This window comes from Rhineura floridana, chromosome 21 (genome assembly GCF_030035675.1).
Source record: "Rhineura floridana isolate rRhiFlo1 chromosome 21, rRhiFlo1.hap2, whole genome shotgun sequence".
In the NCBI taxonomy this organism is placed as follows: domain Eukaryota; kingdom Metazoa; phylum Chordata; class Lepidosauria; order Squamata; family Rhineuridae; genus Rhineura; species Rhineura floridana.
Window position 1 is genome coordinate 14619169 of NC_084500.1, and position 14520 is coordinate 14633688.

The 14520-nt window shown below is 44.8% G+C and overlaps 2 protein-coding genes across 2 annotated transcripts in view; one reads left to right on the top strand and one right to left on the bottom strand.

Moving 5' to 3' along the window:
- APPBP2 (amyloid beta precursor protein binding protein 2) overlaps nt 1–14520 on the bottom strand; it is a 46175-nt gene that overhangs the window by 23649 nt on the left and 8006 nt on the right. The gene's annotated exons all lie outside the window — the stretch shown is intronic.
- LOC133374474 (keratin, type II cytoskeletal 8-like) lies at nt 1930–3651 on the top strand. The gene is made up of 2 exons (XM_061605497.1): nt 1930–1971; nt 2776–3651. The coding sequence occupies exons 1-2, from the start codon at nt 1930–1932 to the stop codon at nt 3649–3651; spliced, it is 918 nt and encodes a 305-aa protein (XP_061461481.1).

Below are 14520 nucleotides of genomic sequence, written 5' to 3' on the forward strand. Positions count from 1 at the left end.
CTGACAGCCTGTGACTTGACTTTAAGATGAAACTGACCACCCTGTGTCTTATAATAATAATAATAAATTTAATTTTTGTGTCGCCTATCTGGCCGAAACCACTCTAGGCGACGTACAACATTAAAATTCAACAATACAATATAGATACATAATAAAATACAGTGCAGTCAACAATAACCATTTTAAAAAGCGGCAGTACAGGGCCATCAACAGACAATTTTAAAACAATATAAAGAAATTAGCCCACCCCGGGGACCCCAAAGGCCTGTCCAAAGAGCCATGTTTTTAAGGCTCGGCGAAATGTATCCAGGGAAGGGGCATGGCGAAGATCAGACGGGAGGGAGTTCCAGAGAGTGGGCGCCACCACTGAGAATGCCCTCTCTCTAGTCCCCACCAACCTAGCTGTTTTCGTTGGTGGGACGGAGAGAAGGCCCTGTGTGGCTGATCTGGTCGGGCGGCTTAGTTGGTGGTACTGGAGGTGCTCCTTCAGGTAAACTGGGCCGAGACCGTATAGGGATTTAAAGGTTAAGACCAACACCTTGAATTGGGACCGGAAAACAACTGGAAGCCAATGTAGGTGAAATAACACCGGCATGATGTGATCACGGTGGTGGCTGTTTGTAAGCAGGCGTGCCGCCGCATTCTGCACCAGTTGTAGTTTCCGGACCGTTTTCAAGGGTAACCCCACGTAGAGCGCATTGCAGTAGTCTAATCGAGAGGTGACCAGGGCATGTACCACCTGTGGGAGCTGATGAATAGGAAGGTAGGGTTGCAACCTCCGTATGAGGTGTAGTTGATACCAAGCTGCCCGGCTCACTGCCGAAATCTGAGCCTCCATGGACAGCTTGGAATCAAGAACAACCCCGAGGCTGAGGACCTGATCCTTCAGGGGTAATTTTACCCCATTAAGATTCAGGTCAGCAACACCCAACCTTCCCCTGTCACCCACAAGTAGCACCTCGGTCTTATCAGGATTGAGCTTCAGTCTGTTTCTTCCCATCCACCCACTCACGGATTCCAGGCACTTGGACAAGGTCTCTACAGCCAACTCCGGTGAAGATTTAAAGGAGAGATAGAGCTGCGTGTCATAAGCATATTGGTGACACCGCAGCCCAAAACCGCTGATGATAGCTCCCAGCGGTTTTACATAGATGTTAAATAGCATGGGAGAGAGGATAGAACCCTGTGGTACTCCACAAGTGAGGGGCCAAGGGTCTGAAACCTCATCTCCCAATGCTACCTGTTGATGCCTGTCAGAGAGAAAGGAACGGAACCACTGTAAAACAGTGCCTCCTATTCCTAATCCCTCCAGGCGATCTAACAGGATACCGTGGTCGACGGTATCAAAAGCCGCTGAGAGATCCAGGAGGACAAGAAAGGTGAATTCTCCCCTGTCTAGTGCCCTCCTCATATCATCTACCGGAGCAACCAAGGCTGTTTCAGTACCATGTCCAGTCCTGAAACCCGATTGGTATGGATCTAAATAATCCGTTTCATCCAAGTGTGCTGACAACTGGTTAGCCACCACTCGCTCAATGATCTTGCCCAAAAATGGCAAATTCGAAATTAAAGTAAAGCAAAGACACGGGGTGGTCAGTTTCACCTTAAAGTCAAGTCATGGGCTGTCAGTTTATTGATAGTTTATTGGTATAGCTGTGGGTTACTTTAAAAGAAAACAGTGTATGAGCTAGTAGTTTTTAGTGGACTTATTGGCAAGGCTGATGTACTATGCTCCGTGTCGGGATCACAATCCTTTCGGGGCCTGTGGCCACATTTGCAAACTGGAGAAACTGCTGTGGGCATAACCCCTCCCCCAACCAAGCACACACCACAAGCAATTCATCTTGCAACAATTGAATGCTTTCTTTCAAGCCTAATTTCAGCCAGTTGGAGAGAATCTTGTGGGCACCAGGGAAGACCTTTGTGGGTATGTGTACCTACAAGTGCCACACTGGCAACCCCATGCTATGCGTCAGTGTTCTTCAACCTCGAGTCCCTAGATGTTGTTGGATTACAACTCCCATCATCCCTAGCCATCTGCTCCAATGGTCAGGATGATGAGAGTTGTAATCCAACAACATCTGGGGACTCAAGGTTGAGGAACACTGCTATGCAGTAATCCTCACAGTGTTCCATTTTGCTTTGCAGAAACTGTGTTGCAAATACTCCAGCATCTGAATTTCCCATGTACGGTGACCCTGGAAAAATGACAGATTTTGAAATGTCTTCTTTGCTCGCTTAAAATAGCTGGAAGCTGTGCTTGATCATTCACTAACTGTATATTAGAAGTGCTTAGAGGACCCTGGCACTTATTAAAGCTCCCCATGGAAGCTCAGACTGCCAACCTAATTGGCCGCCTGCCAAATGTTTAAAAGGAGGGGAATTCCCCCAAAGATGGTTGAACTCAAGGAAAGTTTGAGGGCTTTACTTAGATGCACAGCAGTTTATTTTTTTGTTTTACTTTACAGAAGCCCTCTTTTCTGGCCTCTGAAGAATGGGAGAAAAGAGAATGAGGATGCAACGTAACTAAAGCTCAAAATGTTTGCAATGAATGACACATTTTTAAAATGAATATAGGTACTGACCAAGCCAAAGCAAAGCACTTTGAAGGATGCAATTAATATTTTAATATGTTGAGACTTCCATACAGCCCTTTGCCAAAAATGGTCACAGAACAGTTTGTTTTTTTAAAAAAGACAATGTAAAAACATAATACATAATAAACAAATGCATTAAAATAATTTTCATCAATTATGTAAAGAGCACAATTAAAAGCACCATAAAAATCCTATACGCTCCTATACGGCGGGCCCCGTCACCGCCTCTCGAGTCAGCACCTCTTACGCCTCCTCCGGCTATGGGGGCAGCAGGTTTGGAGGCGGCGGCAGCGCCAGCAGCTTCCGAGGGTCCTCCGTCGGCGGCGGCATGGGGGGTATCACGGCCGTCAGTGTGAACAAGAGCCTGCTGGCGCCGCTCAACTTGGAGATCGACCCCACCATCCAGCAAGTGAGGACCAAAGAAAAAGAGGAGATCAAGACTCTCAACAACAAGTTCGCCAACTTGATTGACAAGGTTCGCTTCCTAGAGCAGCAGAATAAAATGCTGGATACCAAATGGAGTCTCCTGCAGAATCAGAAAACCACCCGAAGCAACATGGACAGTATGTTTGAGGCCTACATCAACAACCTGCGCCGGCAGCTGGACGGCTTGGGGCAGGAGAGAGCAAGGCTGGATGCTGAGTTGGCCAACATGCAAGGCCTTGTAGAAGAATTCAAGACTAAGTATGAAGATGAAATCAACCATCGTACTGAGAAGGAGAATGATTTTGTCCTTTTGAAGAAGGATGTGGATGAGGCCTACATGAACAAGATTGAGCTGGAGTCCCGTCTGGAATGCCTGACTGACGAGATCAACTTCCTGAGGCAGCTGTATGATGAGGAGCTGCGTGTAATGCAGTCTCAGATCAATGACACTTCTGTGGTCTTGTCCATGGATAACAACCGCAGCCTGGACTTGGATGGCATCATTGCTGAGGTCAAAGCACAGTATGAAGACATTGCTGCCAAGAGCCGGGCTGAAGCAGAGAGCATGTACCAGATCAAGGTGAGCCACCACCCCCTGCACACATGCACCTGGTTTACTACTGGGTGATGAGGGCTGAGCTGGGTTGGTGAGAGTCGCCACTCATTCTTCGTTTTACATTTAAATAGTACATTTTAATGTGTACTATTAATATTTATTGATGTATTTTGCTGCTATTTTGATTATTTTTGTTTGATTCCATTGTATTATTGTATTTATATATTCTCTGATTGTTTTATTATTATGTACACCGCCCAGAGAGCCCTTGGGCTTAGGGCGGTATATAAATTAAATAAATAAATAAATAAAATAAAATAAAAATCCTGGCAGAAAAGATGGGGTTTTTTTAACCAGATGTATGTAAGAACACAAAGTTGGGTCAAGATGCACCTCTGTGGTAAGGTCATTCCATAGATGCAGACCTACCACTGAAAAGGTTCTTCCCAGAGCCCCTACACTCCACACCTCATTTAACATAGGAACCATCAGTAGAAGCTCTTCTACTAACTGAGTGCACAGGCAGATTGATATGAAAGGTGCTATGTACTCTTACTTTGGAGAAAGCCCCACTGAACTCAGTGGGTTTCCTGGTGTTGTGGGCACACTGACACTAGACTAATCACCGTTTGTGCTACCCAGGACTGCCTCGTAATCATGGCTCACAAATCCACTTAAAATTGGGGTTTCAAACTATGGTTAAAAAGTATAAATCCTGGTTAGCACTGATGTATGCATAACACTACATTAGGGTAAATACAAATTATGGAAGGGAGTGAGGAACGCCTGCATGAGAGGGAGTCTGTGAATCTACATCCATATTCCTGCTTTCCTTGGGGCTAACTGGGTGGATCATATCCAAAAAACAAGGCCTAGTCTGCACCACAGGGCTGTGGAGTCAGTACGTCAGACCTTCAACTCCGACTCCTCTATTTTTCTACTGTCCGACTCCGACTCCTTCATAAATGGCACATGTCTATTAACTAGTAATAACAAATTTACTGTAGTAAAATGGTAGCACAAGGCATTTCATCACCACCACGTGAATCCAGAGCTTGGAAAAGTTACTTTTTTGAACTACAACTCCCACGAGCTCAATCCCTGGGGCTAGAAATGTACCGACTCCGATTCCGACTCCACCCAAAATTGCTCCGACTCCACAGCCCTGCTGCACCATACATTTAAAGTACTCTTATACCACTGTGAACAATAATGGCTTTCCCCCCCCAAGAATCCTGGGAACTGTAGTTTGTTAAGGATGCTGAGAGTTTTAGGAGACCCCCTATTCCCCCTTCCCCACCCCCAGCACAGTTCCCTGAGTAGAGGAATTGATAGTTAAACTGTTCTGGGCTCTGTGTGGGGAATAGGGGTCTCCTAACAACTCTCAGCACCCTTAACAAACTGCAGTTCTCAGGATTCTTTGGGGGGAAGCCATAAGAACATAAGAAGAGCCTGCTGGATCAGGCCAGTGGCCCATCTAGTCCAGCATCCTGTTCTCACAGTGGCCAACCAGGGGCCTGGGGGAAGCCCGCAAGCAGGACCCGAGTGCAAGAACACTCTCCCCTCCTGAGGCTTCCGGCAACTGGTTTTCAGAAGCATGCTGCCTCTGACTAGGGTAGCAGAGCACAGCCATCATGGCTAGTAGCCATTGATAGTCCTGTCCTCCATGAATTTGTCTAATCTTCTTTTAAAGCCATCCAAGCTGGTGGCCATTACTGCATCTTGTGGGAGCAAATTCCATAGTTTAACTATGCGCTGAGTAAAGCAGTACTTCCTTTTGTCTGTCCTGAATCTTCCAACATTCAGCTTCTTTGAATGTCCACGAGTTCTAGTATTATGAGAGAGGGAGAAGAACTTTTCTCTATCCACTTTCTCAATGCCATGCATAATTTTATACACTTCTATCATGTCTCCTCTGACCCGTCTTTTCTCTAAACTAAAAAGCCCCAAATGCTGCAACCTTTCCTCGTAAGGGAGTCGTTCCATCCCCTTGATCATTCTGGTTGCCCTCTTCTGAACCTTTTCCAACTCTATAATATCCTTTTTGAGATGAGGCGACCAGAACTGTACACAGTATTCCAAATGCGGCCACACCATAGATTTATACAACGGCATTATTTATTATTATTTCAATATTATTATGATATCGGCTGTTTTATTTTCAATACCTTTCCTAATTATTGCTAGCATGGAATTTGCCTTTTTCACAGCTGCCGCACACTGGGTCGACATTTTCATCGTGCTGTCCACTACAACCCCGAGGTCTCTCTCCTGGTCGGTCACCGCCAGTTCAGACCCCATGAGCGTATATGTGAAATTAAGATTTTTTGCTCCAATATGCATAATTTTACACTTGTTTATATTGAATTGCATTTGCCATTTTTCCGCCCATTCACTCAGTTTGGAGCCCTTCGCAATCCCTTTTTGTTTTAAGCCATGACTGCTTAAAGTGGTACAATAGTGCTTTAAATGTATAGTGCACTAGGATTAAATGCGAGGAAGCACATCAGGCTATCAGAATCATAGTTTTACTATACTAGACGCTTTATCAACAACCATGATACAAGCATATAAGCTGTAACACAGCATAATACTTTGGGTTGTTTATTTACTAGGTCAAAAGACTCCTCTGTTTAAAAAAAGCAGCAGGAGCAGGGACAGCAAGCTTCTTGACTCATAATTTGCCAGTTCCATCCACATGGATTAAATGTTTTGGAAGGCTGCCTTGGTCTTTAATAACCTTATCAGAAATTCTGACAGCTTGGCATATCGCCGCTAATCTCTTCCCTTAAATACCAACACACACATTTAAAATGACTGTATCCTTGGTAGAATTTCAAAGCTATATATCCAAACGGCATGGGGAAAAAACCCAACTGGGTGACTCAATGTGAAGGGAGTCATTTGAAAGTTAATGCAAAGATATAATGGAGGGATTTGTTTCCTTTGCTCTATTCTAGCTGTGTTCTGGGGAATCCTGAGGTTCCGTGGGAAGTAACTTTAGGGCTCCTCAACAGGAACAAAAAATGGCAAACAGCTCTTAAAAGATAGCTTTCCCATCACCTCTGAACTTCTGAACTATGAATTTGTTCAGGAATTCATGGGCATTCTTTTAGGGTGGAAAGGACTAAGATACCACCTTCTCCTGTTCGAACCTGCCTGGCTAATGAGATCTTCTTGGGGGGGGGTGTTCTGGTTCTCTTCCACCCCCAACCTTCAGAGATGAGACAGCTAGTGACCAGCAACAGGGGGGTCTGCCCTTGTGGCTACCCCAATCTCAAGAACACCCTCCCCCAGAGAGGGCTGGCACTATCTTTTCAGCAACAGGCAAAGAACTTATGATTTGCCCACAACTTTTAGGATGCACTGTTTTATGTACTGTTTTTATTATTATAATATTATTTATTTATTTATTTATTTATTTCCCGCCATCCTTCCAACACTGGAACTCACATGCCCACTCCGCTGATGGAGATGGAACACTGAGCTAGGTCCATCTACTGCAACCTGGTGCCCTTCAGATTTTTTTTGGGGGGAGGGGGGAGAATATTAATTTCAACTTTAATGAATGTTATTACATTTTTATTCCACCCCTCTTTCACAGCGCTTGTTATTTCAACAACCCCTGCAAGGTTAGGCTGAGAGAGAGAGAGTGTGATCAGGCCAAAGTCACCCAATGAGAGCTTCACGGCCAACCAGAGATTTGAACCTGGGTTTCTCTAGTCCTATTCTTAACCACTACCAGCACAGTGGCTCTCCAATTAATTTAGGCACATTTTAATGTTCCACACTGCAGGAACAATACACACTGGCTTTCACGTTTAGCTGTCAGACAAAATCCAGGCTAGACAGATATTCTGGACCATTCCACAACCTTTCTGCGGGAGAGCTGAATGGAGCTTGTGAGCCACCATTTGAAACCTCTGTCTTACAGTAACACCTGATGCCTCTTTGGGGTTTCTTTTCCCACTACAGATGTCAATTAGCTCAACACTGCCAAGCTGGCTGTTTTATCACCTATCACTGCAGTTGTAAAGGGTAACTGCATACTTTGCCTACATTTTAGCAGTAAGTGAATTGTCACTATCGGTACTGTTTGCTTTTCATTCCCCTCTGACTACACTGCTTTATAATTGTCCACCATGTGTATATAACCCTGTAATGGCAGATTCCTCTTCATGCATCCAACAAAGTAGACTCTGGCCCATGGAAGATTATCCCATGACAAAATTTGGTAAGTTGTTAAGGTGCAACAAGACTCTTTGTTGTTTTTGCTGCAATAGACTAATATGGCCACCCCTATTTTTTTTTAAACAAAAAACTTTTTTTTAAAAAAACAACAACAACTAATTGTTAGAAGGCTGTTTCTTAAGACAGAGATCTCCCAGGAATGTGTGAAATGGGAAACCCATCATAACGACATCGGAGAAGCCCAGATGGATTAGGCTAAAAGCCCGTCTAATCCAGGACTCTGTTCTCGCAATGGCCAACCAGATGTCCACAGGAAGCTTACAAACAGGACCTGAGTGCCACAGTGCTCTCCCCACCTGCAATTCCCAGAAACTGGCATTCAGAGGTGCAGTGCCTCAGACAGTGAAAGTAGAATACAGCCGTCGTGGTAAGTGGTCACTGATGGCGTTCTCTTCCTTTAAAGTGTTTGGAGATGACAACATCACCCCCACCAAGGAGAGGGGGGTTTATGCGTGTGTGCGTGCGCAAGAGAGAACGAACAAAAACAGCAGGTTTTGGAACAAACGGGGCCTATAAGCTATAAGGTCCCCTATAAGGTCCCCAGTCCAACACTCTAACCACTGCCCCACAGGCAGTGTGGGACAGGATAAGAGTCCATAATGCCTGGAAAGGGGGTGCAAAAGGTTTTGGGGGAGGAACCCGAACCAAGAGGAATATCAATCCCTTCACCACCCAAACAAAATATGGTTGAGCTAAAGAACCGCTGGTAAAGAGATATTAAATTTATCATCATCATCATCAGCGGCAGCAGCATTTGTTTTGGTGCCCTGAAGCCAGAAAATGTTTCAGAGCGGCTTACAAAAACCAATTTCAATTGACCGATTCACACTGGATTTGTAGGGATGCGATTGCTTCCCTCACACACCCATCACCTCAATTTGGAAAGGGGTGCTGTTTATTTTTAATGTTGCTTTTCTGGTGTACAGCCTTAGGAGGAGTCACTGGTCTTCCCCTTTTCCTTTTTCTAAACTCAGTGTCGGATTAGTGTTCCAGCCAAGCAGCCCGCACACACATGACCACATGCAAGCAATTCTTCATGCTCTGCTTTGAAATACATGGATGGTGCTACGAAGGGGGGGGGGAAGGACAGAGACAGAAGGCAGAATAAGTGTACGGGGACTCTCTGTGCAAAGTGTTTGAGAAACGCCGGGTTAAGACTGATCAGGGTTCCTGTTCACCAGTGTCTGAAACCAGGGCTCGAAGTCTGCTTAAAACCCTGGTTATAAGGACCCCCGTTACCCTTAACCACAACTGATGTCATGGTGGGTGTGTTATGTTTCATAGCAGTTAAGGCAAAAGGGGAGGAATTCACTCTGGAAAGGAGGAGTACATGCAGCCTCCAGAAATGCCTGCAAGCCACGCAGTTTTGCCAATGGTTTCTCTCTAAGCCATTCCCACTTAACCACTATCAAATCTGCAAACAATCAAATTGAGGGCTGGTCTAAGTGCTACGGAAAGGCTGCCATGACATGGTTAAGCTCTGTCCTCACTAAGCACGTGCCGTGAGCAAAAACAAACCTTGATTGCTGCTTCTGGTTAGAGAGAACTTAAGCACAAGTCCCAGTCTGGATGACACACTAAGCCCAACCCTGGTTTAGGCACAGCATGACATGGTAGCAAAAAGGACCGGAGAGGAGTAAGGCAGCTGCTAGCTCCTTTCCAAGAGCCTGCATGTTAACACGTTCTCAGTAAGCCACGTTATGGTTTACTGTGTTGTGCGAACCAGGCCAATTAGGTAAATGATGGTCACATTTGGGAACCGTTGAGTATATACAGACCTTGCCAGCATCTAAATGGGAGACAGCCTGGGCACATGAAGGCATCCTCCCTAAACTGGAATTGAATACATCCAAAGTGGATGCTCCTAGGAGAAAGGGCCATAGCTCAGTGGTAGGCCATCTGCTTTACATGCAGAAAGTTCCAGGTTCAATCCCTGGGAGGGCTGGAAAAGTCCCCTGCCTGAACCCTGGAGAACTGCTGCTAGTCAGTGTGGACAATACAGAACTAGGCAGTCTGATTCAGTATAAGGCAGCTTCCCATGTTTCTAGGTCTGAGTAAGTACAGTAGAAGTAATGACGTATAACACCCTCATTGGAGAAGCTCAGTGGAAGAGCATCTGCTTTATATGCAGGAGGTTCAACTGGCATCTCCAGGTAGAGCTGGGAGAGACCGCATCTAAAACCCTGGAGAGCCACTGCCAGTCAGTGTAGACAATATAGAACTAGAAGGACCAGTGGGTCTGACTCGATATAAGGCAGCTTCCTATGTTCCTATGAAAAAGGAAACAACAAGAATTCCTGAGTCAATCCTTGAACGCACAATATGAGCCTTTCGCTGTAGTTCCTTGTTCCGAACGAAGCCCTCAGCAAGAAAGATCTCACTGACTTCACTACAGGATTAAAAACCTTAAATCGTAACTCCATGTTGCAACTGCAGAGAAAAGAACAACATGAAATCCTCTCTCAGGTTGTCTTAGCTTCTCTTTCCCTAATATAGTGTTGCCTTTTCAGATGATTTACATGCAGCACTGTAATCCTGCCCAGGTTTTTTGTTTTGTTTTAATTCCTTCATAATGTCCTAGCCATGTTTTGAAGAGAATTCTTTCCCTCTGTCTCTTGCTGGAGAAACAAAGACAACGTGTACAAGAGGAAATCCATTTAGCTGGCTGCAGAAAAGGCTCAATGACATGGGAGGGTCCAAACCTGCACAGCTAGGAGCTGGATCAGAATGCGAGTCCATCTAGCTGAAGGTCAAATGACAGCTAGCCGCTTGTGGACAAGAATTTAAGAAGAGCCCTGCTGCTGGATCAGTCAGGCGGCAGGCCCATCAAGTCTGGCATCCTCAAACTAGCCAACCAGATGTCCCAGTGGGAAGCCCGCAAGCAAGACCCGAGCGCAACAGCAACTCTCCCCTCCTGTGATTCTCAGCCCTTGTTATTCAGAGGCATACTGCTTCTCACAGTGGGTGCTCATAATCAGGGCACTGGGGCAACAGACCCATCCATGCTGTGGCTGACTCTTGTATCCTGCATTCAAAAGGTATGCTCCCCTCTGTGCACAGAGAGTTATATCATGGCTAATAGGCACAGGTAGATCCATTCTTCAAGCATTTATCTAGCCCTTCAAAAGAACCATAGTAGGACCATCACCATCTTTTGTGGTGGGAACAGCTGCAGGGCCAGCTGATGGTGGGAAGGGCCACAGCTCAGTGGCAGAGCACCAACTTTGCATGCAGAACATCCTGGGTTCAAGCCCTGGTTGTTCCAAGTGAGGCTGGGAAAGTCCTCTGCCTGAAACCTTGGAAATTGCTACCAGAGTAGGCAATACTGAGCTAGGAAGTTGCCATATGCTACGCGAGGCTATTGGTCCATCTAGCTCAATACTGTCTACACTGATGGGCAGCAGCTCTCCACATACAGGGACACTTTCCTAGTTCTACCCCGAGTTGCCTGGGATTGAACCTGTGACCTTCTGTGTGCAAAGCAGGGGCTCTACCACTGAGCCATGGCCCCTCCCCTAGATGTACTGAAGTTCTGACTTGGCATAAGGCAGGCTTCTCAGGTTCCCATGACTAACACATTGTCTTATGTCATACACTTCAGCAGACTAGAGTCCATTTCATCAGGTGTGTGAAGGGTTAGTTGGCAGGCTTATATATCAGTGGGTATAGAGCACAGTTAAGGAATCTCTGGCCCTCCAGATATTGCCAGATTTCCATCAGCCTTAGCCAGCAGGGCAAATGGTCAAAGAACATCTGGCAAGCCAAAGCTTCTCAAAGCACCCATGTATATGTGTGGAGCGAGAGAGACACACCTGCCAGCTAAACTTCCATGCTTCTGATGACATGGACTCTAGTCCATGAAAGCATATGCCTAGGAAAATGTGTGCAAAGCGGGCTCCTGCCAGGAGGAAGGGCAGGATATAAATTAAATAATAAAGAAATAAAATAAATAAAATGTTTGAGGGAAAACCAGTAAAGTCAAATGGTAATGCAAGAAGTGTAATCTGACACTATTTGTTTTGCAGATTTGAAGTGAATAGTATCTCTGCATTCCACTGGCACTTGACTGTTTTCAACTATTTCCCCCTTGGCATCCGCATAAATATGAACCTGCCAACTGCGGGTGACCCTTCATACATCTTCTGAAGCCTATAACACTTTCAAGTTTCCTGTTGCAACTGTGGTTAAATAGGCAATTCCACAAATTTCCACCCTACAATAAGGCACATGGTTGCATACTTCCTCCACGTGGGAACCACACATAAATGAAGAATATGGAAGCAGCATGACCAAAACAACAAACCATTTGGCAAGTGGTCTAACTGCACTTGGGAGTTGCATCCAATGTTAATCTTACTCAGAGCAGACCCACTAAAATTAAAGGACATGAGTCACTTGGATTACTGCAATGCGCTCTGTGTGGGGCAGCCTTTGAGGTTAGTCCGGAAGCTGCAGCTGATGCAAAATGCAGCTGCTCATTGGGGCCAGATATTGTCACCATGTTATACTGCTGCTGAAAGAATTGCACTGGCTGCCAATTACAGGAATACCCTGCATTAATGTACGCAATGGGTCCAGAGCGAGTACGTAAACCGAAAATGTACTTAAAGTGAAGCACCTTTTTTCACTTATCGATGCATATACTGCACTGCAATCGTCATATACAGGCATAACTGATGTAAATAACGTATTTATAACTAAAATAAACACAGTAGGCCTTATTTTAAGAAAAAGTTTGTAGTTGGAAACTGATCGGGCGGTGGTGTCATGCTGTTAAGTGTCTGTTCTTGCGAAGCGAGCGTACGTAAACAGGGGAATAGTGCTACTGTAAATGTGTCCATACTTGCGAGTGTCCGTAAAGTGAAGGTCCGTATAGTGGGGTATTCCCGTAGTTACCAGGCTAAGTTCAAGGTGCTGGGTCTGGTGTATCAAGCCTTATAAAGCTTGGACCAGGATACTTGAAAGATCATCTCACCCCTTATATACCCAATCGATCCATGTGGTTTGCAAGTGAGGGTCTCCTGCAGATACCAATTTATCATGAAATCTGTTCCACACACAATATAGAGATTGAGCCTTTAGTGTTGTGGCACCTACCCTGTGAAATTCCCTCCTGTTAAATATTAGACAGGCAGTGTTCCTGTTATCTTTTTGATGCCTACTGAAGACATTCCTCTTCCAACAACAAGCAGAAGTCTATCCCAGTCTGCATCTGTACCAGAATTCCTTTTAGATACTTTATCATTTGTAAGTTTTCAACCCTGGGTTCGTTTTGGGAGGAAGGGCGGGATATAAATTTAATAAATAATAATATAGTAACTTAGGCTCACTAATTTCAGTGGGTCTACTCTAAGCGAGTAAAACTTTATTGGATACAACCCTTGCTCTAGAAAAACATACCAATGAATAATTTTAGAAAAAAACATGCCACAACCTAGGCTGTGGTTTTAACTATTTGAGATTGCATATCTTCTCCTAGGATCAACATGTAGGGGAAAAAACTAATTCAATACCAAGGTACGATTAAGGAACAGTATGTTATGAAGGGCATATGCTCACATGTTATCTTGAGAAGCACAAGGCCTCACGTAAAGGCTTCACTGGGTGTGCTAACACACAGCAGCATACACTTTACTAATTCATAGCTGTGTCTACTCAATTATGCATGCTTCATAACATGGAGTGCTCATAAAAGATCAAGACTCTGTAGACAAGAAACCGTAGCAGTCAGCAAACCTAATACTGAGTGTTCCATTTTTGTAGGTAACAAAAATGCATTCATTTATTTATTCATATCTGGAACCCATCCTTCCTTTCAGTTAGAAAAGGGAGGTATTACACAGGGACGCCCTGTTTCTCTCTTAAAAACATTCCTGTATAGTAGATAAGGATGAGAACAGAAAGGGCATCCAGATGTCCCAACACACCATGGTTTGCTGAGATGAGAACACAATCTGGGCAAAAATTAAGCTTCTGTTCCCTGTTTGTGCCAAACTAGTTCCCCCTTTTGTCTCGGGTCACATTCACACCAAACATCCCACTATTATTTCACTTTGAACAGTTATGGTTTCCCCTAAAGAATGCTGGGAAGTGTAGTTTGCAAAGATTGTAAACCACCCAGAGAGCTTTGGCTATGGGGCGCTATATAAATGCAATAAATAATAACGGTGCTGAGAGTTATAAGGAGACCCCTTTTCCCTTCCAGAGCTACCACTCCCAGAGTGGTTTAACAGTTGTCCCTCTTTCCAGAGAACTTTGGGAATTGTAGCTCTGGGAGGGAAATCTAACAACTCTTAGCACCCTTTGCAAACTACATTTCCCAGGATTCTTTGGAGGAAACCATGACTATTTAATGAGGAATAAACGTATGGCATGAATGCGGCCTCAGTACTGGAATCTGTTGTTTGTACAAACCATACTTGATTAACAAACCAAGTTGTTAAACCAGGATCTGCACTGGCTGGATATTAATTTGTTAACAAATTATGGTTTGTACAAACAATTAATGTAATTTTCTACCTGCATCCAGAAGAGGATGGAAACAGATAGGGGAGCCCCAAAGGAACAAGGCACTGTTCTGAAGCCTGAATGCAGTCACAGTAGACATATTCAGATGATCCTTCAAACCATGGTCAGGGTACTCACGAATAAGAGGTGGTTCACTCACACTCTGCTCCCTTCTTCCTGCAT

What these genes read in the sequence shown, in the direction of transcription:
- LOC133374474 (XM_061605497.1), top strand. Translation starts at nt 1,930, where the DNA reads ATGTGTACCTACAAGTGCCACACTGGCAACCCCATGCTATGC. An exon ending in CTGGCAACCCCATGCTATGC is followed by an intron (nt 1,972 to 2,775) that starts GTCAGTGTTCTT and finishes CACAATTAAAAG; the next exon opens with CACCATAAAAATCCTATACG.